The sequence below is a fragment of the Lutjanus erythropterus genome, chromosome 10 (assembly GCF_056507025.1).
Source record: "Lutjanus erythropterus isolate fLutEry1 chromosome 10, fLutEry1.hap2, whole genome shotgun sequence".
NCBI lineage: Eukaryota > Metazoa > Chordata > Actinopteri > Lutjaniformes > Lutjanidae > Lutjanus > Lutjanus erythropterus.
Window position 1 is genome coordinate 10,283,533 of NC_139326.1, and position 27,513 is coordinate 10,311,045.

The following is a 27,513-nucleotide window of genomic DNA, read 5'->3' on the forward strand; positions in this document are numbered from 1 at the left end:
TTGTTCCACCTTTATAAATGAGGTCAAATATAATGAATTGAATAATTAATTGTGAGGCACTGTGCTGTATAAACCCCTCCTTTGTTGGGCCTGTTTGTTGTTTAACACTACAATGGGTCATTGTACTGTTCTGTACTTTTTGTTGTGATTGTTTGTTCCTTTTTGTATGTCTATTTAAAACTGTAAATTATATATTTAATATGCACCATGCAGAGGATGTGTTTTCTATAGTATCTAGTTCTATAGTATACCTGTCTGTGCCCCTCATTCATTTCACTAACTAAACTTAGATTAAGTTTAATAAAACTTCACTTGCTTCTTTACTTTTAATACAGATGTTTATTCAATCATGCCCATTAACTCAACAAGTAAATAAACAAAACCTAAAATGTTTAGAGTTGCAGATGAAACATCTTTAGTCTGCAACTTAAGTTAATTTTGACTGTGAAATGTGTTTTTTACTGAAATAAAAACTAGATTTTGTTAGAGAATATGATTTGAGTATTTCCACTACCCTTTAAAAAAAAAAAACCCAAAAAAACAAAAAACAAAAACAAAACAAAGTCTTTCCCATACTTTTGTGGTGCATCATGATAGAGAAAAACATCATGTGACCATGCAGGCCCCAAAAGCTGTCCCATTCCTCACAGTAACGAGTGAGCAATCCTATTCAGCTGGGGACACTGTTTTCTCCTTATAACAGATTTATGCTCTTTAAATCTAATTGGTAGTCCATGGAGTTGAAGCACACCGGCCGTAAACACATTTTCTTGGCTGGCATAGTGGTAAACAACGAGTGTCTATGAGTTGTGTGTATTAGTTGTGAAAAAGCAGACTGTCCAGAGTAATAAAAGAATATGCAGTAAACAATTAAAGACACAATAGCGCACTGAGTTTTTTTTGCATATCAGAATGCTTAATGACCCCCTACTGTAGTTACAGCAGGACAAAAATGGACAACAACAGAGCTTTTCAATTGTAATCTACACTTCGGGGGACCATGCATGTCCTCCTGAAGAGTTATGAGGAGGAATGCATGGATGCTCTATTCATCCACTGGAGTGATGGATGCGTTAGTGGGAGGCTGCATGAAGTTTTGTTCCCGCCCACTTCCACTTGCTGCTGCTGCTGAATCCCTGCGGACTGGATTGTCACGGGAGACCCAAACTATCTGTGCCTGCCGTCAGCGTCGCCATGGGAAGAACCTGTGTTTATTTGCTTGTTTTCGTCATTTTCAGGGGTAAGACAAACTGTAAAAGTTTTTACATTTTACTGAGTTTGCCAGAAAATATCTCTCGAGCTTTTAATGCAGGTAGCCGAATGACACTTTGCAAGTTTAAACTACATAGATTAAGATTTAGCAAGAAACTAGAGTGATAACTTAATGTTTAGCTTGTTGTAAATTAGTTTCTGTAAATAACTAACTTAGTTTGTGCAGGTCTCTGCTGTGCATGTCTCGTGCGTCTTTCAGCAGTGGGGCTAACGCTAACTACCTACACCCGGAGAAAAGTGAAAACTGCATTGAGAAAAAAAGAAACAAATGAATTTGCTGCATCATTTGTATGCCGATTGTAGCTAAATATCACAAGACACCAACTTTTTAACTTGTGAAGTAATAGTTAATGACACGTGATTGTCCAGAAGCATAGAAAGATAAACTTGTAATATTTTTTACTGGAATTTGGTCTGACATGCTTTACGACTGGGACCATTGTATTCATGTCCTCTCTTGACCAACGTCATTATAGTTAGTGTTAACTAAAACTTAACAAAAAACTAAAAAAAAGATGTAAAAACATTTTAGTGAGGCTAACAGAAGTGAAAATAAATATAGAAAATATATATAAATATTAGAAAATTAAAAATAAATTAGAAAAAAGCAAAAACTAGCTTGCGTCCAGATATAACCCCTTATGCTGGGTTCTAGGTAGGACTGCTTTAAAGTGTTCCAAGTGAACTTTTATAAAAGGCTTTAATAGGAAAGTAGAATGGCAAGCAGAAAAACCCTATATGGTTAGAACCTTTATTTCTAAGGGTGTATGTAATGCTGGAAATAAAACTTTGACTGAGGTGAAAAAAATACATTTGGTATTGTTTGGTATATGCAATTTTTTTAAGATTTTGCAAGAATAATTAATTGATTATCTGATCATTAATTTAACCAATGATCGATTAAGGAAAGAGGCTACAATTTGCAACCTTACTAATTAGACAACTATATCATGAACACTGTAGACTATTGTCATCAGTTTCAACACCTTGATGACGGCAGTAGTGTTGAAATATCTGCCTGTTTGCGTAATTAAAGGCTCTGAATTCATCAGTGTGCTCCAGTCCTCATGTTCTCTGGAAGTTTCATGCCCTCAAGATGAGAAGCTCCACATGCAGCTGCATTTTGCTGTAAGATGGAGATAGTTTTCACCAGTAGCTTAGTGACTTACATTTCCACCGATGTGTTCTTGTAAGTGAGGTTTGCAGAATATAAGATCACATAAATGTTGATATATCATAACAGAAATGTAGCTATAATTTTCTGACTTGCATGTATTTGTCCTAAATTTGACTCAATGTCTTGACTTTTTTGTCTCCTCCACAGAGGCGTCTGGCTTTAAGATTCAGAACAAGCTTCTGGGTAAATGTCTGCAGGTGCAGGAAGGAACTTTGGGAGGTAGAGTGTCTCTAGGTGACTGCAGCACGTATTCGGCCCTACAGGAATGGCGTTGGCTCCCAGAGATCCAGGCTCTCAGCAGTCAGCACAATGGTGAGTGTCTGACTGCACCGAGAGAGGAGTACGAAGGGGTCCACCTGCAGCCCTGCATCTTTCAGGCTGAAAGCGACAACACCGGCGTTGGAGTGGCAGCAGTGGACACGAGCAGAGAAGCAAGCAGCCAGGCATGGTCCTGTTCCAAGAAGGGTCACCTCACTTTGATAGGGAGGGGACTGCACCTTAGTGCCACACAAGAATCCACTTTGGTCTTCCTGTCCAGAGAACATAAGCAGGTAGGAATATTTTGGAGAAGGGACAGAAGGTCCTGCGTGACATAGCATCTAAAAGCTTTTAAAACTAGGAAGGAAATGTACATTTGAGAATATTTTTAACCAATAACTAGTCTATAAAATAATACTAGCAGGATGTTCATTTGGCTCACCTTCGTTACTAGCAGGGCAGCAGGTGGCGGACACTTGACAACCAGACATTGTGCAACGGGAGAGACAGCAAACACAACCAACACCAACCTTTAAACCATCTTGGGAAATCATTGGAACTTGAGATTTTTCCAAGTGCCATCTCTGACACACACAGACGAGCTGAATCAGGTAAGGACCTAAACGTGTCTCACAAGCAATAATTTGCTGAACGTTGTCCTCCTGCAGTATGTGACTCCAATAAAAGTTCATACTAAACTCCCTTAAAGGACTGAGGCCTGTTTCAGAAAGAACAAACTCTGAGCGTAATCCTCAGGGTTGGTACATGGCATGGAAAAGTATGAAAAAATATCAAATTTGATTGAGTAGTTTCCAGGTCTGGATAAAGATGCAAAAAAGAAGAAGAAAATATTTGTGTTTCCAGACTTTTGTCACTGTTATGTTTTCTAAAGATGTATGCAGTGATGTAAGAACATCATTACCACCTTCAACATTTCAACTCATTTTCTGTTCTTATTTCTAAACCAGACAAGAAAATATGGGAGAACAAGAATATGACTATGGCTAAGGATTACAAATGAGAAAAGAGAGCTAGATGCAAACGTTGTGTGAAATTGTTCAACATCTCCAGCATACAGAGTCACTGTCTTTTGACAATTATTTGGTGATATTATGTATGTAACAGACATGTTAAGGGTTGGATTTTAAAACACTTTATTTACATAATAATCATCAAGCTCTTTGTACTCAGATGTCATATCTGGTTTGAAAAAGTCTGGAAAAGTCTGGAATTTTGCAGTGGAAAATGTGTAGAAACCCTGAGTCCTGAACTCTGAGTTGACTCAGCCTGAGATGGGAAACTCTGAGTTTTCAGTGTCAGAACAGCTAGTCAGAATTAGTTGTGTTAACTCACGCGCATTCGGAATGAAAAAGCCATCATCACTGGGTACAATGATTCACCGTGTAAACAAAGGGCAGAACCTCCATTCAGTCCGGTAGAGCCAGAAATGATGATGATTGAAGGAACGAGTCGAGCAATAAACACATTTTATTACATTTTATTCAGAGCAGTTCACCCATGCATCATTTACCAGACATTATTTTCTTTCATGGCTGATGAAGTGCTGGAATCTGAATGATTGTTAAAGTCACTTTTTAAAAACATTTAGGCAACTTAAACCTGACAGAGACAAAATGCAGATTACTGCAACTGAAGATGAAAATATGGATCAAACAGATAAGACCTAGTTTACTGATGGACATCTGATTGTAAAGTCATAGATTAACCGAGTAATAATGAGTGTTCAAACTGACTGAACATTTTTGGACAACTTATGACAGTAATGTACGGTAAATGTTTTGTTGCAGGGGAACAGTTGCCTTAATGTCACAGGACATCACAGTATATATTTTATTCTGATCTGATGATGATTCCATTATGTCACAGATTTTTTTCTCTGTCCTTCTACTGATGACAGATTAATTATTGAAGCGCTCATAGATAGTTGTTGGGCAGCAAACTAATATCTGACCAGGATTTTGATGTTTTCTGAAGACTTCTGCAGATGAATGTGTTCTGATCTGTGTCTGACACTGACTGTGTGAAAGAGGAAACGAGGCGGTCAGAGAAAAAAAGAAAAGTTTGTTGAAGAAAATCTGCCAGCGTGCTGGTCAGATTGACAGAGTCAGTTACCATGGTAACTAACACAGAGTTTCCCATCTTTTCAGGCTCAGAGTTTTGACTAAACCCACTTTCTGAAACAAAGCCGTGGCCACTGGCTTTGCTAGCCTCCTTAATCACAAATGTTACCAGTATGTAAATACTTATTATTATTATTATTATTAACCATCTATCAAATTGAACCATTAGGCTTTTTGTAGATTGATTTCCTATTTTCTAGGACTTTCAGGTCATGCCAGCGAAGTATACATTTTTATTTGTGGATAATTTAAATTATTTATTGATTATTTGTTTACTCTGGACAATGTTACAGTAGATTATTTTAAAAACTAAGAGTATATTATTGTTTCGTTGTCCTGCAGTTGCATGCAGGGATCATTTGGTGGTGTGTTCATTGACCTGTAGGCATCTAAACATTGATGTTAAAAAGCATAACTTTGACAAGGTTAGCTGTCACAAAATCAAAAACACAACAGAAGCAACTAAACAGAAGCATCATGAATGTGGTCATTTTTTTCTTGCATTGAACCAGTTGTTACTCAGCAGCTGATCTTAAAAGCTTGAATGTTTTGATTTATTTGAACCAGCAAAAAACCTTTACAGGACGTCCTTCTTCCCATTCTTTGTGATGTTATAACTTAAATTAAATATGTGTGTAACTGTAGTATGTGGGCTAAAACATGCAAAAACACTCATGTTCTTTAAAATGTTCTTTGTCTTAAAAGTCAATGAGCTACGTTTGATATCAGTTGCATGATGTGGTGTGTGTGTGTGTGTCCTGTGGCCTCCTGATTGGATTACAACATGCCTGCTTTTAGGCAACGGATGTAATTAAGCTAAGTGCGCTTTTGACCGATCAATATTTTCCTGATCTTGGAAGACAGCCAGCTTGCCACTCCATGAATCAGCATCACTGTGACTTGTCAGAGCATGGCAGTGCTGATTCATGTTGTCTTTACAACAGGTTGGGCCTGTATGAACTGATTCCCCTCTTACTACTGAAGACACAAACACAGCTATCACTTTTCATCACAGAAGTAAAACCTATGATGTTCACTGCTTCTGGTTGACTTGTATCTGTTTTTTTTTCTCTAACTTCCAGCTGAAAGTGAAATGGGTGCTGAGGTCACAGAAACATATCCTGGCACAGATGAGCCCCTTTCATCCTTGAGCACCAAATCTCCTGCAGATCCCACCATGATTTTCTTCAGCATGGATTATGGTAAGTTTGGAAAACAATAAAACATTGAATGTATTGAATGTTTGTCCAGGTTTATCCGTGTTATAAATGTTTCCAACACTACTATGTGCACGGTGACATAAAAGCCTCAACAGGATTCCTTATTCGAATTGAGTTTTTTTTTTTCCACCACTAGATGGGGCTAGATGAACAGTAAACAGAGCAAAGTGTGTGGTGGGTGTGTTGAAATGTTTGTAAAGGAGTTTCATTGGGGTTTTATTTGCAGGTTTTGGCTTCTTGACAGAATCAGATTAATGCATGAACAAGAATGAAAGCTTTGAAAGAGGTAAATATGACTTGAAATGTGGGCTGTGTAAAATGAATGATGTGTCATTTGGTCTGTTTGTGTACTTGTGTGTACAGGGATGGGCTGGAAGATAACCATGCTGGTACTGAGCTCTTTGGCTTTGGTCCTGGGGACGGTGATTCTTATCCTCAATGTTTACTCCAACAGGTTAGTGCCAAAACACACATGGAAGTGGACTTTAGTCTTTATATAAATCTAATATTGGCGAAATAAGTTGATTAATTATTTTACAAACATAACGTGGATTATCATTTTAATTGACTGTCAATCATTCATATGGTAACACCTTCAGAGAGCTCCGTTGTAAAGCAAAATTTTGAACCTCCACCCGCTCCCTTTCTTTCTCTCTGTCTTGTTGTGTCAGGAGGAAGAAGGTGGTGTGTGTTCTGAAGTCGTACACCCCGAGACCAGAGGTGAGTGTTCCTGGGTCCCCGGTGCCCAGCGAGAGAGCCCCGCTGACTGAACACGCCATGCGCCTCCCACACTCCACCCCGACTTTACAGCGAGGAGAAATCCTGATTCAGTGGAAGGATGGCACTGTTACTCCACTGTACGAGGCCTGAAAGTTGTAGCATGTATGGGCGTGTTTGGTCACTTGCGTTTCACATTTTTCTCTTCACGGCGAAGTGGTACAAAGGAAAGTGTTGATGGCTGACTCCTGACTTCTTATAAAATGGAAATTTCATAGATCGGTATCAGAGTGTTGATGTGAGGCTTAGCTGTTACAGGAAGAAGAAAGCTATCGTGAAGCTGCCAGAATAAAATAATTTGGAGTATAAGTTTTTAAAACTGTGTCCTGACTTTTGGTGTTGGACATTTGGGGATTGCTTGTTGGATGAAAGGACTAAAATACATGTTAAAGCATTCAGGCGTTGTTTGCAGACTTACTATAAGTTCCATTTCAGGGCTCAACAAAGAAACCAATAGCTTAAGCCTTAAGTTAGATAAACACTTAGGAAACTAATCTCTGTCTGTCCAGGCCTGAGCTCAAACCTCTTCTACGTTTGATGTTGGACACTGTGACACTTCTGTGGAGTCGGCTCAGGTGTCCTTTTACGTATTTGCTTTACTTAGAATTTAAAAGGTCTGCACTTTTGGACACATATATGATGTCAAATGTCTGATTTTGGAGGATAAATGGAGCCCCCTGACACTGAATCTAAGTTTTTAGGTATTTATAGAATTAATTAAATAAGATATAACAAACTAAGTATCTTAGAATTAGGATTTAAAGAAGATTTCTATTCAATGAAATGATGATTTAGCCATGTACATGGTATGGGAAGCTATTGCTACTACTACCACTAATAATAATAATAATAATAATAATAATAATAATAATAATAATAATAATAATAATAATAATGATAATAATAATAAAATGAATTAACTAACTGATTTAACTAACTATATAACTGTAATTATTATTATTGGTGATAAAGATGGTAAAGCAACTAACTCCTGAATCTGAATACTGTTAATCCATGCTTGTAATAATAATAAATAAATCCTCCTCCCACCAGAAGTTTTTATTGTAGTTTTTATTCTAAGGATAACGGACCGATCTAACGGCTCCACTTCCTCTGTCTGAGCGGCTGCCCTCTTCAAAGATCGTCTATGGGAGCGATGAATCAGCAGGAACAAAGACGGAAGTGGGCGTGACACAGTCAGACACTGCAGCTTCAGCCTCCACAGAACTGAAATAAATATTGTTCAGCATGAGCCTGTATGATCTAAATATGGGCTCAGTGCGTTTACTGTCAGGTGCATTATAAAATAAAAAGGACAAACTTTATGTAGGCCCAGTTTGATAAGTGAAAGTGTTGTTTTTAATGTGTAATTTGGCAAGACGCAAAACACTATGATTACTCCTCGTTCATTTTCAGTCACAGGACAATAATCTGTTGCAGATCTCAATGTATCAGGTTTTCATTATTGACCCTAAGTGTCAATAATATCAAAGATAAGCTGCTGTCATAAAACCATAGTGGATAACAATAGCCATACTGCAAGGACAAGAACATAAAAGAAAAAGATTTATTTCAAGATTGTTAGGAGGAACATTGATTAGTGCACTATTTCCAGTACTAGTTCAGTAGGTTACTGAAACCCTATGAATGTCTAAATTAAAAACACACCTTAAGTTAAAAATGATGAAATCAAGTTAAGATTTTCTCGTTTTTGGTATCTAATTTTTTGACCAACCATAACATCTTATTTATATTTGTAGATTTTCTTTTTCTGAAAGTCAAAGGTTTGACATTTTATGTTATTATGAATATGTCAGAGTTTTGACTTAACATGAGTTATTTTAGATATTTTCATCATTCCTACCTTTTCATCCTTTTTTTCCTTTTCCTGTCAGAAATGGATTACCATATGATCACATAACCTTAGAAATGATATAATTTGTTTTTACTCAGGTAAAAGTAGCGGTACCACAGTGTAGAAATACTCTACTACTACTGTTATTAGTAAAAGTCCTGCATTTAAATTTTACAAAAACGTGATGATAAGTATTATCATCAAAATATACTTAATGTAGCAAACATAAAGGTAATCATTATGTGTAACAGTAATAGTAATGAAGGCTATATTATACTATTAAATTATAATTATTGGTGTATATTGTGTTCATCACTTCAATTTTGCATCTGGTAAAGGTGCAACTAATTTCAGCTACTCTATATCCTACCTAATCTATAATCATAATTTATAAATTGATTATGTTTTGCATTAATAATCTGAATCTGCAAAGTAACTACACATAAAGCTTCTTTGCAGTGAAAGTTAAAAGTAAAAGTCGTCCTAACGAATTTGGTACTCTGAAATGTGGTCAGAGTGATCCCTCGTCTTGTTTCCTCCTCTCTGTGCAGTCCATATGTCAAAGTCTTTGTGCTTTTCAAGACAGCGAGGCGACAGAAGGAAAAAAACAGCTGGATCCAAGGATCATACCAGCTAGCGGCTCAGCTAGCTGTATCTTCTCCTCAAGCCAGCTCTTTCTCCTCGGCTGCCTGACTTCCAAAAGGTACCGTATCATTAAACTGTCCGTTAACCAGAAGAAAACGGCTCTTTATCCCGGGCCGGGGTCTGTTTTTTACCTGAGCTTTCTCTTTTGACCTAATTTTCCAACTGCCTGGCTGCTAGTCAGTTAGCTAGCTTCCACATTAGCCTCTCTGGATGCTGATTAGCCAGCTAGCTTAACGTTAGCTAATTAGCCTCCTGCTGCCGCTTCACGAGCAGGTATCTGCGGATTAAACAGGCTGTCAAGAAAAATGAGAGGAAAAACCATCTGAACACACTCCATATTCATTGTTTTTATTTGTAAAACAGTAATTACGTAGCTTTATTAGCTGCTGTCAGTCTGTTTGCTACTGTAGTAACTAGTATGGTATGAAGTCTTGTTTTTAATTATGGAAAAATGAAGCCAGAATCACATTCACATTGGTCTCAAGCGTTATTTTATTTTCATTAATTTGATTGACTGTGGGTGCTTTTCTCTCAGTGCTTCCTCTCAGAATTTAACGTTTCACACTTTTTTGTCAGCAGGACAGATGTTACAGATATTATAAGCAGATTGTCAACAAAATAAAAGCCTCAGATACTGATTGGGAGGCACTAGGCAATGTTGATGATAAAATTAAATACATCTAAAGGTAAAACTGACCGGCTGGTAGCTGCTGCTGAAGCATCCTGAATCTGTACATACTACTACTTTGTTACTTTCACTGCTCACTTTGGCATTTTAGCTGTTTTTTAAATACAAAGAAAGAAGTAGGGGATGTACTTGAACCATATTTCCTGTATTGATTTATGGGAAATGTATACCCAGTATTGATACTAATACTGCTGATTGATACCAATACTTATCTGTACTATTATTGATACTTTTTGCTATAAATTGGTGCAAGAACTAAACCCATGACTTTAAAAGATGTGAAAAGACTCAACAGTTATTCTATTATTACTTTTTCTGCAGACATAAGTTGCATTTTGTCCTGAATTATTGCATTTAGTATTGGATCGCTGAAGTCCAGTGCAGTTAACAGTTCAAATGTGCAAAACAGAACCTTCAAGACTGGCTAAGGTAGAAACTCATCCAGATCCTAACTAATCATGATCAAAATGACTAAAAATGATCAAAAATGTCTAATTATCAATAACCACTTTCCTAAAATATGTGGTAAAATTGGTGGCAGATTTTCTGGCATTTTTTTTATAAAGTTGAGATCTTTCTCTGACTCTGAGGTGATGTTTCCCTGCAGGACACCATTATATTACAGTACCACTTAGTCAGTAGGTGATTATTTAGAATTAGTAGCCTGTAAATCTAAATGAAAGTTTTACAAATGACGTCTCTCACATTACTCTTGAATAAAAGTGTGACATGCTGAGTTTTAATAACAATCCTTAATGCCAGTTTTAATTGGAAAAGTGGATCACAATAATGACAACAGACAGTGAAATAAGTGAGTGAAGGCACAGCACTGTGTGACCAAGACTAATGAGATTTAAACTGGCCTCCATCCAGTCTGCAGGTCGTCATGCCTGTAATCAGGTTTCATGCTATCTGAATTACAGCCTCTAACTGGCTGATGGTGAGAATGACATTATATATGGCTGACATTGTTTGTTTATTTGTTTTGATACCAGCCTTTATCACAATCTTTGCAATATCAAAGGTCCAAAGGTTGTTTTACTGTAACTGTGCATTAAGTAGGCCTATATCTAAAACACGGCTGTACTGATACCTGTTTCAGACTCTTACTGGACATCACACTGCTTCTGCAGTCTGAAGTAGGAGAGCACAATTTACTCTGATTCACTTGGAGAAAACTTCATTATTACAACATAAAAAATATAAACACTCATATTCTTAATATCCTTTAATACCCTTTAAAGAATAGACTATTTTGGAAAATAGGTGTGTAAGACCAGCGATCTCAGTTTGATTTCTGTGTGTACAGGAGGTGTCTGATTTACATGTTTCATCTTGTTAGCTAACAAGCTGATCAGCAGTCCATCCTGTCAGCTTACAGTTCAGACAGAGCTCAAACCTGGCAACCCCGCTGTGAGTTCAGGACTTTAGAGATGCTGTGTTCAGTCTCTGCACCCAGATGTTGTTGCTCAAAAAGATCTCCAATGTTAACTGCGGCTAAAACCACAGTAATTCCTTTAACAGCTCTATTTGTACTGCTGATAGAACATGTGAATCAGACAGACAGACAGTTGTTGATACTGGTAAATAGATTTTTCTTTTTTTTTTTTTTTGTTGGTGCTCAGCCAGCAGTTTCACCTGACCTCTGAGGGAAATGTGAAGATCTACTTTCACAGTGTAGTAAGAGTAATCAAATCTCTTTCAAATTCCCCCTGAAAACTCCTGTCCTTGTTTCCTGACTTTGCTCCAAAACAACTCATTTCATCTCTCTTGATTGTTTTTGTGTCTCTCTGCCTGGAAGGATTTGGGCTTGTCAGCTGTTCACATAAACAGAGAAAGCAGCCGACGTCCTCCTCCTCCTTTTTTGATTCAGTCTTATTTTTGATGTCGGGTTTCAGGCCTAAACTGTTGTTATCAAGGATGTTAGACTCGACTGTTTCTCAAAGCTGCAATCAGAGGGTTTTATTTTGACCAGTTAAGTTCTGTGGTCTCTCCCACACAGTCTGAAAACAACTCCACTCTTGCATGAAAGCTCCACAGTTTGCTGTTTTCTGAACATCTCGTGACCATGAGTGGAAGTTTGTTTATTTAAAAACAAAAAGAAACCTCTCAGAATATATTTGATATACCCGGGAGTGGTGGGAAAAAACAGAGACACTTTACAATACAGCCTGAAAAATTAACACCTCTGACTAAAACCAAAGAATTGCAGCAGTGGGGCTGTAAGGAGTAAGAAAATAGCAAGTGGTGTAGTAGTGAAGTTTTAATACAAGGCTGTTTATTCATGAGCACTCAGTATGCACAGATGCACACATACTGTAATTGTTCATGAGCCCGAGAAGACAGAAGTTCATGTTTTCCTTTTCCATGTGGACACAGTTGTGACAGAGCTCAGATCAATGTGCAGTTTGTTCCAGAGAACAGGACCAAAGTAACTAAAAGCGCCCTCAGCACATCTGGATCTTATTGTAGGTACACCACCTGATGACGCGAGCTGTAGTCAGCAGTGGCTGCAGTTACAGCAGGTTCTTGTGATCCTCTCAGGGCTGCCACGAACAATGATTTACATCATTGATTTAATCTGCAGATAATTCCTCCAAAAATAGCGAAAACAACCCAGCATGACGTCCTCAGATGTTTTGTTTTGTCTGACCAATAGTCCAAAACCCAAAGATAGTTTGTTTGTGATTGTATCGAACAGAGAAAAGCAACAAGTCCTCACAGTTGATAAGATGTTTTTTGTTTGTTTGTTTTGATTAAACAACTGAATCAATTATGCAATTATACACATTGTTGCAGATTAAATTCGATCTGTCACTTAATGTTTAATAATAATATAATATTGCAGCCTGACTGATCATGGATTACTGAGGCCGATACTATTAACGATAATATGAGAGGAAAAAAATACAATATGGGAACACATAACACAGAGTTCCTCTGCAGTATATGATGCAATTTTAGTAACTTCCCAGTCTGGATATGGATGGAAAAAGGAAATAAGAGGTGTTTCCAGACTATTGCACCTTTCAATTCAACGTTCTACTAAAACAGCAAACAGTACCTGTTGTCAGCTGGCTACAATATGCTAATGTGATCCTTTCAGTAGAACCAGAGATACAAAAGGCAGACTATGAAAAAGCAAAATGGCAATGAAAATTTTAAGAGTGAGTGGAAGCAGGAGTTTAAGTGGCTAGAATATGATACCTCTAAGGATGTAATGTACTGCGGTGTGTGGCAACAGTTTCCTCAACTAGCTGAGAGGTGTTACAGCTAAGGAAGGCTGTGTTAAGTTGCATTAAATTGCCTTTTCTGTATTCTTTTAAAAGTTTGGGTCACCAAAAATGTGTTTTGGCTGCCAAAGTTAAGAATTTCGGGGCCCATGAGGCCAGTGCTTAAAAATAGTAGTTTCTATCCTGAGTATGGCATACAACTGAACATACACTCCTACACAGAGCTCCCTCAACATCTGTACATCACAGCCTGCAAAACAGCTCTGCCCCTTTATAACTGTACCAAATCTGGACATCTGCAACCAAATTAGTTTGAAAGAAAATGCGTCAAGATCTTTGATTTGCATTTTTACACGACATCACAAATGTCTAAATATTAAGTTTCTCTGAACATTTAGGAATTTTCAGGCTTTCTTTTCTGTGTAAGGAAACCTTTATGGCTGCATTCATTGTCGTTTCCATGGACACAGTGAATAAACAAGGCTGCACAGACACCGTGAAAATTTAGTAATTAAACTTTTTTCAACTCATGTCAGTTCTTTTTTAGATTATAAAGATTAGATTATAAAATAAACGGGATAATAATATAATATTATGTATTCTATAAGTTAAAGGAAAATTATGTGAACATATGAGCCACCAGTTAGTTTGCTTCGTCTTTGGGCAGAGATGTTTGACAGTGGAACATCATCCAACTTTCTGTGTAGGAGTTTGGACTACATGCCCACAATATGGGTAAATGCAAGATTTCCAAGGGCTTGCTTGACAAACCCAAATATAAAGCCTGGTTGGCAAATAATGTTAACAGTTGGACTCTAAAACCATGTATTTACATAATAAACATCTAGCTATTTGCACACAGATGTCAAATATGTTCTGGAAAAGGATGCAGTTTTGAAAATGAGTAATGTGTAGGAAGCCTGATAACATGAGCACCTGATCGGGATCCTTTAAATTTATTATTAAAGAATTGCAACTGTTATTTGCAGTTTGATTACAAACAGACATTCACCAGTCTCAGTTATTTGCTCAGTGTAATTTGATATTTATTTCAAGGGTGAGTATTTGTCAGCAGGCTTGGTTCTTGCTTTTGTGTCGGTTCTGGTTGTGTGCTGTGTGTCTTAAACTTTGTGTGCGCTGCGAGTCACGCTGTTCTCTGATTAGTCCTGATTATCCTGCTGTTTGTTGGCTTTGATCACAACAGCTGAGGCCGTTTGTGCAGTTGACAGTTTGGGCTTTAAACCGTTTAAAACCCTCAGCATTACTGAGCAGAAAAGGATTTGATTTCCTTCAAACGACGAGTTTTGCATGCTCCCTTTGTTAGTGGGTACGAGTGAAAATCCTCGTTATAATAGATGTCAGATTTGTTATTTCCACAGTTTCCTCTTTATTCTCTGAGCTGCAGTTTGTCATGTCAGTTAGAAAAAGAAAGAAAACACTTTCACACAAGTTTTCAGAGGGACTGTTCTCAGTTTCCTGCAGCGACTTCCTGTGTTTTATTCCTGCTGATCATATCACTGCTGCATTAATACCCAAAAGTGTTTGTCCTTGTCATATTTATGGATCTGATGCTGCTAAATAGAAGGTGCAAACAAAGGGTATTATGGCTGGTGCGATTCAAAGACGACCATAGTATCTGTATTGACTGATTTTCTACAAGGTCACAAACTCAAAATAACTTACAAAACAGGAGAAAGAGTAAAAAAAATATGTAGTTATTTGTATGGCATAGATCCTGTCATGTAAATTGTTCCCACAGTTTTATGAAGGTGTTACATAATGTATATATTCATGTTTTGTGTGTTTCTGTATGTTTTTGTGTTACTGTCTGCAGCTGGTTGGGAGGTTGATGATGTGGTGTGAAGATGGAGGCTCCTGAATACCTGGACCTGGATGAGATCGACTTCTCTGATGATTCAGTGGTCAGTACCATATATACAAGCTAACAGCTGAGTACTGCTACACAGCTAAATGATAATCCACCGAAAATGGCTCCATCTGCCCCAAGCTTAGTCTCTCTAGGAGGTTTAATTATGTGGTTGGAACGGCTTCACCTCTGCCTGCAGCCACCACTTTCCTGTGGACATACAGCAACCTTAGCTTGAGACGTAAAAGTTTTTGTATCACCAGGAGATCAAAATTTGCTAAACTAGATCATGAATTGCCATAACATCTATATATATGAACTGATAAAGAACACAACCATCCATGAATTTAAAATGTACATGAAATGTAATTATTTTACCGTGACATTACATCACAGACACATCAAATTTGGTGAGTATGTTCAATTATGAACTTGAACTGTTCACTGAAACACTTTGCCTTCATTGTGACACTGATTCAAGAAGTGTTGACTTTGTATGAACAGCATAATGCACAAACTTTAAAGGACCAAAACAAGGCCTCGTACTAAAATATTATAGTGAGGCCCACATTTTCCATCATGCCGGGGCTGAGTAGTCTGTTGAGTTTGCTGTTTTATGTTCCACAATGCAAATTTTACTTTTGATGGTGATTGGCCCATGTTCTGTTCAGAACATGATGATTTATGTTGGTAGCGTAATTGTCAGTTTTGTGCTTCTTTATAGTTTTAACCATTAGTTCTTTTGTTCTTCTTGATCCCAGCTGTATTTTTGCCCCTTCTGTTGAATGTCAGTTGAAGTGCTGAGATCAGTTTTGTCTTATTCCATACTGCCTGTCGCTTTTTGAAGAAAAGAAGAAATATCCTTTTTTCTTTTGACAGTTGGTGATCCTATAATAGCTGGTTTGCAACCCTAAGTTTGTCTGACAATAATGTGTAAAAAGAAACAACAGCTTAGTAGCTGCCCGCGTTTATCAAACATTGAAACGGCAACAGTAACCTAAACCTAGACAATGCATAGAACAGTCAGAATAGTGTGCATCCTCCACAGTGCCACATACGGTGTAGATGATACAAATGCATACATTCAGTGTCTGGTTTATTATGTATCCACTGTTAAAACTAGTGCAGCATAATACAACAATCTTGCAGCAAACCCCACCTGTATGAACGGTATAATGGTTATAACTTAAAATTTTAGTATTTTGTCCACCCCACCCCAACAAGGACTAACTAACTTAAATAATAAATAACTCAGCATAATATAATATAATTCAGCAAAACACTGACTTTTCTTTATTTCTCATTCAAATTACCATCTAATGTTTGTATGTAGTTATTATATGAATATAAAATATTAATAAAGCTTTGCCATTTTCCTTCACTAAGGGCCCATTCAAGGTGGCATTATGTGACTTTTATGTCTCCATCACAAGCAGGCTGTTTCTCGATGTTTGAGTAGACGACACAAAGAAAAGTGACTGTTGAATCTCTGTCGCTTGGTTTTTGGGAGTTTGTCATAAACTTGAAGGACACTGTGTTTTTCAGTGAAAGAAAATTACTCTTTTCCTGTCATGATTTCAACTTGCATGCAACAGCAGACTCAGCTGGAAGCAGATCATTCATTTCTGATTACTAAGCAAATTATGTAAGTAGCATCTGTATAAAAATGATTCTGTCCTGAGCTTTTTGATCCATATAAGCAGTTTCCACTGTATAACCATGACGTTAAATCAGCACCATTCAAAAACAGTTGGAGAATAACATCAACATTATAACCTTCATGAAGAATTTAGAGAGACTGCATTAGTTTGAGCTCAGTGTATAAAACTGGCAACTGTGTGAGTGTTTAATTACACAGCTGTAAGCTACATCTGCCTGACTGCTTCATGTTACAATCTGTCTGCACTTAGAGCAACATACTGTAACTGCTACTGCAATTAACTAATATCTAAATATAACTGCTTTGCGCAGCTGTTGAACTGCTGTGGACAATTTTCTGATATCTCACTCTTCCTTTTTGTCTTTCTTTCTCAACCTGCAGTATTCTGTGACGTCGCTGAAGAGCATCCCAGAGTTGTCCCGGAGGAGCGATGGCCAGGCCGAAGAGAGACCAGGTAACTAAGAGTTAACAAAGTATAGTTTAGTTAGAATATTTACTCTTCTTTTATCCAAACTGTACAGCAGTACAGTTTGTGAAAATATTTTAAAAGTAACACCTGATCTCAGCAATACAGAATTTGATGTCTTGCTATACTGCTTATACATCTAAACTTCAACAAGGTCTGTTTACCCCATAACTCAGCTGGTCTGTCATTATCTCTCCTCTTCCTGCAGCTCCAGCCATCAACTGGAGTCGTGGCGTTTCCTCCCATGGCGGCGGGGGAATCAAACCCACGGGGATCGCTGAGGTCCACAGTAAGTTCCGGCCGGTGAAGAGGGTTTCTCCTCTCAAACACCAACCAGAGACCACCGACTCTGACTCTGATGGTAAAGTCCAGGGTCAGGGCTTGGGGCTGGGGGAACCGGTGGAGGGCAATAAGGATGACCCCAGCTCTGACAAACCAACTCAAGCCTCCACCTCCTCTGACGGGACGGGAGGGAAGGCGAAGGGCCTGGGCGGCGGCGTTGGTGTCATCGGAGGGAACAACCCCCAGGGTCTTTTTGGGGAGTTGGAGCACTATGATTTGGATATGGACGAGATCCTGGACGTGCCTTATATCAAGTCCAGTCAGCAGATGTCCACATTGCCGCGCGTCCCCCACGACAAGCGCTCAGTGACGGGGAGCAACCTGGGCGGAGGCACCCTGGAGAGGAACCGAGGAGGAGGCCTGAAGAGCTCTGCATTACCCCACAGCGAGCCTCTGAGCCTGGGCAGCAGCAGCTCACAGACTCCGGTACACAATGATCAACTTCAAAACAAATTCTTTAACGCAGTTTATTTGTGAATCCATCTATAGTCTACACATCCCCTGAAGGTGACCTTAGGAGGGCAAAATGATGTGGACAAAAATGTGGATGGATTGCTAAGCTAGGTGCACAGTTATAAGTGTAAAGGTCATTTTTTAGCTTGATATCATAAGATATCATACATAACATAACACATTAACTACTGTAAGTGTGGTGATGTTTCATCAGATCACATCATGTACAACTAGTTGACTCATGTCCACAGCGCTGACTAGTGGTTTTAATAATCAAATACTCAAGTAGGTGGTGAAACCCCTGGTGCACACGCTATGATATTCTGTATGCTGCACATGTCACACTATTCCAGTGATCTATACATGGTGGTATGTACCAGGAAAGGCAAGAAAGAAGAAAACTGCACACTAGTTAACATGGACATAAACAATACTAGACTGAAAATACTTTAAAAATCATCATTGCAGATGTTTAAATGAAACATTTACTCATTTGTTAGAGCTCAGTGACACACACAATGGTGAATAATACTGAATATAAACAAGCAAACTCCACAGGACTCCTTTAACCTTTATCCAGTAAATATTTTAGGCTTATATTTCAGCAGTTAATGTGTTTAAGATCAATAAATATGAGCAATTTTAATCAACAGTAGTATTGTTGAGTTGATTTGAAAGCTCACCTGGCTGTTATTCATGTGTTTCCTACAGTATTGTGTTCTGTCTCCGGTGAAGTGGTCAGACCTGAGGAAGTCCAAGTCCATGGATCCCGACCTCCACCACCTCCACCGCTCCCCAGCTGGAGCAGGATACCAATCAGAGTTGCTCTCCTCCGGGCTCCTCAGCTGCTCCTCCTCCCTCTCTTCTTTCTCTGATACAGGTATGAACTAAAATACTGTCTTTTTCTTTGTTGCCCCCTTTTTTGGTGGACAAAGACACTATGACTTACTGTAAAAAGGTGTTACACTGTTATGTGATATGACTTCCAGACAAGCTGCTGTCTGCACGGGTCTACCCAGACACCCAGACCCAGAGGCCGGGCGTGGAGCCTCCAGGGGGCCCAGGGCTCATGTTCCCGGGGTGTAGCGTGGGCAGGCAGGATGCCTCCAAGCCCTGGCCTCCTGGAACAGGAGGAGGAGGTGGAGGAAGTGGTGTGCCAAGAGGATTTGGAGCAGGTGGAGGAGCAGGAGGAGAGGTAGATGAAGAGACAAAGAAGAACCAGAACATCATTAACATCGTCAGAGAGGGACAGATCTCTCTGCTGGTGAGTGGGAGACATTCTGACCAGTGGGAGAGTAGGGGGTGGGTGATGAAACATTTGCAAACCACATCTGATGTTTTATCCACCTCTTCTGTCTCCTGCATTTTCTCTTCTGCCTCTTCTGGCTCCTTCTTTTCCTCCTTCACCTTTCCTGTCTACTCCTTACCTTTCTCCTGCTCATCTCCCTCCTCTGCTTGCTCTTGCATGTCTTCCTGTTTTTCCTTCAACTTCTTCTTCCTCCCCCACGTTTTCTTTCTCCTCTACAACTTCACCTCACCTCCTCCTCCTCCTCCTGCAGCCTCACCTGGCAGCAGATAACCTGGAGCTGATCAGAGATGAGGACGGGAACAACCTCCTGCACATCTCGGCCTCTCAGGGTCACGCTGACTGTCTGCAGCATCTCACGTCTCTGATGGGAGAGGACGGCCTCAATGAGCGCAACAACCAGCAGCTCACCCCTGCTGGTCTGGGAGTCAAGGTTGGTGTGTGTGTGTGTGGGAATAAACACACAGAGTCTGAAGTTTACAGAAACAAAGTAATGTGTTTACTTTTAAGGTGTAGTGCTGGGCAGACATTTGATAAGATATTAGCTTTTTATTAAGTTATTCCTTCAATGTCAACTGCTCGCAATGCATCTTGGTATGTGTAGGCACTGCTGGCAAAGCTCCACGAGCAGGAGAACTCAGCTTTCTTGGTCAATATAGCGTATGCTGAGGAATTTAATGCTTCCATTGACTACATTTGTCCTCAACATTGACTGGACATCCACATAAAGAGGGACGAATTTTCCATTTAAGTCTCAGTGGAGATTTTTTGTCCGATTAAACTAGGAAAAAGAACTTCCAAAGTAGCGAACACCAGGAGACAATGACTGATTTTAATGAATAATTAGAGAAAAGAAATGTCAAACAATACAAGGCTACTCTCAAAATTGCACTTGAGTGACCATTGACCAGGGAAATGCAGAAAGTTTTATTATAAGATTGTCACCTTTCTTGACCCACTCTATAATAGTATGGATACTTCACAAACTAATACTACAGCTCCACCATGCTTTTACAAAGCGTGGAAATATTCTTTTTTTGTAACTTAACCTATTTGAATTGGCCAGTGTGTGTATATGGTTAGCAAAGTGAGAAGCTTAAAATGCCTCAAAGACTCAGTGATCCATGAGATCTGTCATCATATAATAGAATTTCTTAATATAAATGTGAATGCATATTTTTTTTGTGCTGCTTCTGACTTATTTTAGTTGCGTATTCATTCTGCTTGCTTATATTTGCTCTTGTACAGCTTAAAATCGTTCCTCCATTTTGCACATGCAGGTGGAGGTCCTTAAGAAAAAAACAAACATCTGTAAGCTAACAGAGACACTGAGACATTTCATTGGCTGTTGGCAGCTGCTCAGTGAGGTCATAAAGTATTAAGATGGAGGTTTTTGATAAAATGATGTAAACTTTTACATCAGCTCTGTTGGCAGCAGCAGGATGTTAAAATGAGCCCCTGGAATTAAACTGAGGAAAGTGAACAGCGTAAACACTGAGCAGCTCTTGTTTTGTCTGCCCTGTAGTGGAAACCAGGCTCTTGATTGGCTGCCAGACAGGAAGTGTGTTATCGAGAGACAAGCTGGGCAGCTGAGTCCTGATTGGCTCTTATCAACAAGCCTCGTTTACTCTCTCAGATTAATGGGATGATGGCTTTCCAACCACCTGGTCCTCAATCAAACACGTTAACTGTGTACATGTGTGTGCGTGTGTTTGTTGCAGAACGGTCATCTGGAGTGTGTGAGGTGGATGGTGAGTGAGACGGAGGCCATCGCAGAGCTAAGCTGCACCAGAGAACATCCCAGTCTGATCCATTATGCTGCCCGCTATGGACAGGTAACAAACACGTACTCAGTCACATAAATACAAGAACACATGCAAACTAAGAAGCCTGTAGGGTTGTGTTGATGTAAAACTTTTCAAGCCAGTTCATATTCCAGACTGGACCAGTAATACAGACTTTTACCAGTGAGTGATGCACGTGACTCAGCTACTCCCAGCATGCAGCATGAATTAGAAGGTAGTTGCATGTTAGTAGGTTTATCACAACACATTCACAATAAAAGTCTTGTTAAGAAATGAAGGGTTTTTCTCCTCTGGAAAGCTAGAAGACTTTTAATTTGAAATGGATATAGGAAGTTTGCGTTTGTATTCGCAGCATAACGAAGTAACAGATGTTAAGACAGTTTTTGTCAGTGTTTGTGATGCGATGTTCAGCATATCGTGGTTTTGGTTTAATTGTTATGCTGGGTTATAGTTCTAACCATAAATGAGGAGGCTGTTAAATTTCTTGAGGCCAGCTGTATTTTGCATATGTGACTGCAAGCGCTGCTCCTGTATTAAAAAATGTGAAAGGATTAATGACGCTAAGAGCCTCCCTTTACATCTGTCACTTTCCAGAAAGTCACATTATAATAAATTCTGGTGTAGTTGGTTAATTTAAAATCAAACTGGTTTAGGTTTGTACACTGCATGAATTTTTTAGGTGATCCAGTGTTGTTTCTGTGGCTTAAGAAATAAAATGATTATCTCAACTCATAAAGGACCACTGCATCATTCAGCTTTTTCTTTAATGTGAAGGGTGTGTGAAGACTGGAGTGTGGTTGATTCACTTGTATCAATAAAGATCGATGAAAAGTTTCTCTCTCTCTCTGTCTGTCTCTCCAGGAGAAGGTCTTGCTGTGGTTGCTTCAGTTCATGCAGGAACAGGCGATCTCTCTGGATGAAATCGACCAGAATGGAAACACTGCTGTCCACGTAGCAGCTCAGTACGGACACCTGACCTGTATACAGGTGAGTACTGCTGGATAGTAACAGTTCCTCTGTCTTTCTCTCAGCCAGTTGCGGTTGTACCCTCAGATGATAAAGGGCTCCAGACTAACTTTTCCACTGGTAGCAGTGGTGCTACCAACTTTCTCAGTTGGTCTTAAAAGAGGTCCAGTTAGTGAAAATTTCCTCAAGCAAAGGTCCAGAACATCATAATGTCTGATTCAGTCACATATATACTGAAGTAGCAGAGTAACTGTATCAACATCTATATGTAGTCAACAACTGACAATCAAATGAACAGAGTACAATTAAGTATTTAAGGGAACATCTGTTAGCACATTGTTCAGCAGTGAATTAATGTTCTGTTTTTGGTGCCCTCAGTTTGAATTTGAGTGGGAGTGTTTGCTCAAAAGACGCTCCGTGCTTTTAGTAATCACCACAGTCTTGGAGCATATAAGACACCAGTCTGTCCATTCTTGATTAAAATCTGTTTTCGCTGTCAGCTTTTCTCTCTTTTGAGCATACAGTGTGAAATTACTTTTCTCTGACTCACTTATCTGTCCAACTGTTGTCTTGTCTCCTCAACCCTGTGACTGCTGATCTGCAGTGATGACACATTTACCCTAGAACAGTGTTTCATTTACTGTTAGATATCCTTTATTCACTTATTGTTTTTTTTTTGTTGTTGTTGTTTGTTTTTGCACATGCTTTATCTATCATTTTCCTTTCCATTACACATTGTGCAGAGGACATGATCACAGTAAATCACATGATGGGTGAGATGCTCCCCTGAATGGTCAGATAAATTCAATTCTCAGACTAATCGAGCCCCTCTGAAGATGCTGTTGTAATAATTCTTAACCTACAACGCAGTGTCACAGAATATGATTTAAAGCCACACTTAATATTATTGGATTATGTCAATATTTCAGTGACATAAACATCAACATTAAAACAGAAGTTTTGCTGTTCTAAACCTTTTTCACCACTGATGACTAAGATGTTTGGTTTTTCTAGGAACATCCTGTTTCAGTTACTCTGCTCCTACTAATCATGACAAAACACTGATTTATTACAAAATGTGGTTTACAATTTGAAGCTCATTTTCCTCCAGTGGAGGCTGAGTGTTTTTTATTCCTTGTAGGTGGCACACCCTGCTGAAAGAGAGGCGGATGTTATCAGTCTTGTCTGCTTCCTGTTGGCCCGCCAGGCCAACAATCAAAATACTGATTAAGTTAATGATCTGCTTTAGATAAAATAGCTGCTTTTTCTCAGCAGATCCACATAGATCTGTGCTGTGGGGGAGCATTTTACTACACAGAAGCAGAAGTACAATAATAGACCTGCTGCTGGAAAGAATAATGTTTCTGATTTAAATCCTGACTTAGAAACAAACATCAACAGCCAGACGTCAGAGCAGCGATGGTTTTAAGTCTCTGTGTCTCTGTCCAGACTCTGGTGGAGTACGGCTCAAACGTGACAGTCCAGAACCAGCAGGGGGAGCGGCCTTCCCAGAGTGCCGAGCGGCAGGGACACACCACCTGCGCTCGATACCTGGTCGTCGTGGAAACCTGCATGTCTTTGGCCTCACAGGTCGTTAAACTCACCAAACAGCTCAATGAGTAAGTTACATTATTTTTACTTAAAATATTGAAGTTGGATAGTTTTTTTTTTTTTTTTTTTGGAGTTTGCCAGATATTTTTTACAGTTTCTATAAACTCAAAGTTTAGTTGTTTAATGTGGAGATTATCAACATATCTGCCCTGCTGCCTTTAATTATTTAACTGAAGTAGAGGGTTTTCACACAGTGTGAAGCAGCTTTGGATAATCATGTTTTTAAATTTTATAAATTAATGAAGACTTTTATTTTTACCACTGTTCCTGCGGTAATTACATTAAAGTTTAATTTCTGATTTAATTTATGTATTGGATGGTGTTAAATTAAAATTATTTACATTTTTCATCATGACTCCATAATTTCTACACATTTAATCAAAGTATTTGTTTACCCTGCGATACCAAACTATACATTCAATATGATATGATACTTTTTAGATTCACTTATAGTGATAATTTTTAGAATTAGAATAGAATAAATATGTTTGTGCTAATAAGTTTATAAAGCAGTCTATTTTGGAGAAATGCTATGATTAAATAAATACATTCTTGTTTTTGTTGAGCCTCTGTATAACTTTCAGGATTTGTTTTTTGTAAATGTTTGAAGAGGTTACTCTGTCGCTGCTGTGTGGCACCTTCTTGTCACAAATACTAGATCTTGTTGTATCAATCGTTTTAAAGGAAACAGTCGCCGATGAGTAGCTTGTGAGTTTCGACGTGTCAGTCCGGCAGAATAATTACACTCGCCTTTTCTCAGCACAGCATCTAAGCCCCCATTTTCAACCAGAGAAACAGCAGCTTGCCTCATTTGACTAAAACTCTTCCCTTCGTGCACTTCTTGGGCATGAAGTTACCAAATAGACAAAAGCAAAGAGGATTTCATGGTCAGCAGAACTGTTTATCCTGGTTGTAGCCCATAATTTTTGTCCCAGCTGAGACCAAACTTATCCAACAGCTCAGTGGCTGCAGTTTACAGGCTGTTTACACTGGACGTGACTCAGCAGCGTATGGGTGGAGGGGTGTCACTGTTAATCATGTTGCGTGTGTGTGTGTGCGTGTGCAGACAGGCAACAGAGAGGATTACTCTACAGAAACAACTGCAGAGACTGATGGACCCCAACAAGGCAGAGGGGACACCATCCAGATCACCAAGGTAATACATACAGACATACAGGATAGGGCCCTCGTTTTAAACACTCTTTCTCTTGGACACTCAACTTTTGAGTTGTGTTATACTGCAATACATTTTTTTGCGTCAATTGTGACCTCTTCAAGACCACAGAATAAGACAAACTTATCACCTGACAGGGTGAGAGAGGTCAAGGTGTAGTAGCCAAGATATACAAGGCTGAAAAAATGATGCCGCTTTTCTGGAGTGTCAGTGCTGGAAAATGGTGCAGCCGCCACAACAATAGTTCAACAATAGTCGCTCCCCACAAGAATACAGCAGCTGCAGAGTTTGGGGAGTGATGATGGTTACCTCCACTGAGAAGAATTTATACTCAGAGCCTCACATATGAGCAGCGGCAGTGGCAGCAGTAATGAAATCAAGTGATTGCAGCATTTACAGCGCTTCCAGGTGAGCAGCACAAAAGAAAAAACATGGCTTCAGTGCACCTGAAATGCACCTGTACCAGCTGACAGGCTTTGCTCCACTGTGGGGCTTTAATCAAAATTACAAACAAAATTCATTTTTACTAAAATTTTAATGTAATTATTCAAGTTAATACAATTTTAACTACACATTAACTGTAGATAATACTACTAGCATCAGTAGTTGGAAGATTTGCTTCATTTGTACAAAGAGCATTAGTGGTAACACCAGTACTGGTAAAAGTACTAATGGCAGAAAAGCAGTATAGTAGTATTAGGGTGCTGGTCTTGTTGGAATGTTTAAAGGCATCAGTAACATACACACTTTAAAAAAGTAAATATAAATGATGATTTATGTCTCTTTGGACTCCAGCTCCCATCAGCCCTCAGTGGAGGCGTGGCCAGAGATGATGTTGACAGCGGAGGGGACGCCTGGTGATGGCCAGTGGTTGGTCCGTCAGGGTGGCGTGGGTCCAGACTCTGTGCTGCGACAGCTGCTGGGAAAGGACATGTCAGACACACTGTGTCCCAGGGAGAGGATGCCTCCGGCAGGTGGCCTGAGCAGAGAGGGTCCCTGTGGCCCCGGGGCCTCTGGGGCCCGCAGGACGGGGCTGGTGGAGAGGAGAGAGCTCAAACTAGCCAGACTCAAACAGATCATGCAGCGCTCTCTGAGTGAATCGGATTCAGATGGTTATCCACCAGAGGAAGGTAAAAATCAAGGAGCCTCAAACACACTGCGACCTGATAGGCCGACCCACCTGCCAATCACAGAGGAGGAGCCAGTATCAAACCACCTTAACCTGATTATGAGGAAACACCTCCCCTCCTCTTCCTCCACAGCTGAAAAGAAGCTGGCATTTTCTCTCAGCGGGTCAAAGTCAGTGGACAGTGTGGGCTACACTCCCTCCCCCTCCTCCACCGACCCTGACGCTGTAGACGGTAAAACACCGGACGCTTCAGCCGACTTCCACGATGCCACTAATGGCCAGAAGGTTGCTACAAGCCCCAAGAGCGCCCTGAAGTCTCCGTCATCTCGCAGGAAGACGTCTCAGAACCTCAAACTGAGGGTCACCTTTGATGAACAAGTCCACAAGAGCTCCAATCAGGAGGCAGAGCAGACCAAAGGGCATCATGGGAAGGAGAGGACTCCCACAGGAAGCTCTGAAAGCAAACGGCCCTTTGGAGCGTTCCGCTCCATCATGGAGACACTGAGCGGAAACACAAACCACAACAATAACAACAGCGGTGGTCAGTCAGGCTCTGCTGTTAAACTGTCATCCTGTCAGAACTCACCTGGCAAAAAGTCAGAGAGTAAAAGCAGCCCGGGAGGCGGGGCCAGAGGCAAGAGCAAAACCAGTAACGTTTAACCAACCAGTGCCTACTGAAAGGCAGAGAGCACATAAAGTACACACCACTACAAAGAGTAAGAGGCAGCGAACATGAGAAATCTATAGCCGTTAACCTGATAAACACATTTTTTGTCAAAGATTGTACCACTTATACTTATTTACATAAATTTTCTCTAAACTGAACACACAGTTGCATCATGTGACATCAGCAGAACTCTTTCAAATGGTCACAGTGACATCTCAACCTCCATAAATCCACTCAGAAATCATATTAAATGGTTTTTATTTCATTTAAGAAAGGAACATGCACATTAATTAACATGACCACTTTGGTCCACATTTAGCCTTACAAGCTAATTTTCATCTTCAGTCCATAGAAATACAGTCTGAAAACAGTGTCCAGGTTTATCCCACACCTGAGTCACTGACTCCTTGACAACATATAGGTCAATATATAGTTCTTTGTTTACATTATCCCAAAGTATCATGGGAACTGTAGTGCCAAAACTCAAAACATGTTACAAAAACAGAATGAAACATCCACAACATTGTCCATCTGTTATCAGTATGTTATGTTTTGTTTTTACACTGTCAGGGACATTTTTTGACTGAACTAGGGCTCATCATCAATATTATATTCAATGACAATGACTTCTGTCATTCATATACAGATATTTAGTGTGTTTTGAAAACCTGTGAGCAAACAGCCAAAAAACTCAAAATCAAATAATGAAAGTTTTTTTTATTATATAAATATTGTCCTATAACATATGCTGTACATGTTTGTTTATATGGTCCCAAACCGCAGCGGTGGAAAAGCTAACTT

At 39.4% G+C, this 27,513-nt stretch overlaps 2 protein-coding genes across 2 annotated transcripts; both read left to right on the top strand.

The window, feature by feature from the left end:
- Positions 1-1,104: 1,104 nt before the first annotated feature.
- Positions 1,105-7,497, top strand: LOC146320040 (uncharacterized). Its single transcript, XM_084729460.1, has 6 exons — positions 1,105-1,240; positions 2,597-3,000; positions 3,162-3,318; positions 5,931-6,050; positions 6,432-6,522; positions 6,740-7,497. The coding sequence occupies exons 1-6, from the start codon at positions 1,195-1,197 to the stop codon at positions 6,936-6,938; spliced, it is 1,017 nt and encodes a 338-aa protein (XP_084585586.1). The 5' UTR covers positions 1,105-1,194; the 3' UTR covers positions 6,939-7,497.
- A 1,796-nt stretch (positions 7,498-9,293) lies between these two features.
- sncaip (synuclein, alpha interacting protein) lies at positions 9,294-26,814 on the top strand. Its single transcript, XM_084728162.1, has 12 exons — positions 9,294-9,403; positions 15,101-15,188; positions 17,175-17,247; positions 17,468-18,027; positions 18,766-18,934; positions 19,044-19,318; positions 19,614-19,793; positions 21,082-21,195; positions 22,027-22,152; positions 23,581-23,750; positions 24,809-24,898; positions 25,712-26,814. The coding sequence occupies exons 2-12, from the start codon at positions 15,132-15,134 to the stop codon at positions 26,703-26,705; spliced, it is 2,808 nt and encodes a 935-aa protein (XP_084584288.1). The 5' UTR covers positions 9,294-9,403; positions 15,101-15,131; the 3' UTR covers positions 26,706-26,814.
- The last annotated feature ends 699 nt before the right edge of the window (positions 26,815-27,513 follow it).

Bases quoted from the DNA above. Each gene is read 5' to 3' on its own strand.
- sncaip (XM_084728162.1), top strand. From the start codon at position 15,132: ATGGAGGCTCCTGAATACCTGGACCTGGATGAGATCGACTTCTCTGAT. The intron at 18,028-18,765 runs GTACACAATGAT...TGTTTCCTACAG, and splicing joins GCAGCAGCTCACAGACTCCG to TATTGTGTTCTGTCTCCGGT. The intron at 21,196-22,026 runs GTAACAAACACG...CTGTCTCTCCAG, and splicing joins ATGCTGCCCGCTATGGACAG to GAGAAGGTCTTGCTGTGGTT.
- LOC146320040 (XM_084729460.1), top strand. From the start codon at position 1,195: ATGGGAAGAACCTGTGTTTATTTGCTTGTTTTCGTCATTTTCAGGG. The intron at 3,001-3,161 runs GTAGGAATATTT...CTTCGTTACTAG, and splicing joins TGTCCAGAGAACATAAGCAG to CAGGGCAGCAGGTGGCGGAC. The intron at 6,051-6,431 runs GTAAGTTTGGAA...TTGTGTGTACAG, and splicing joins TTTCTTCAGCATGGATTATG to GGATGGGCTGGAAGATAACC.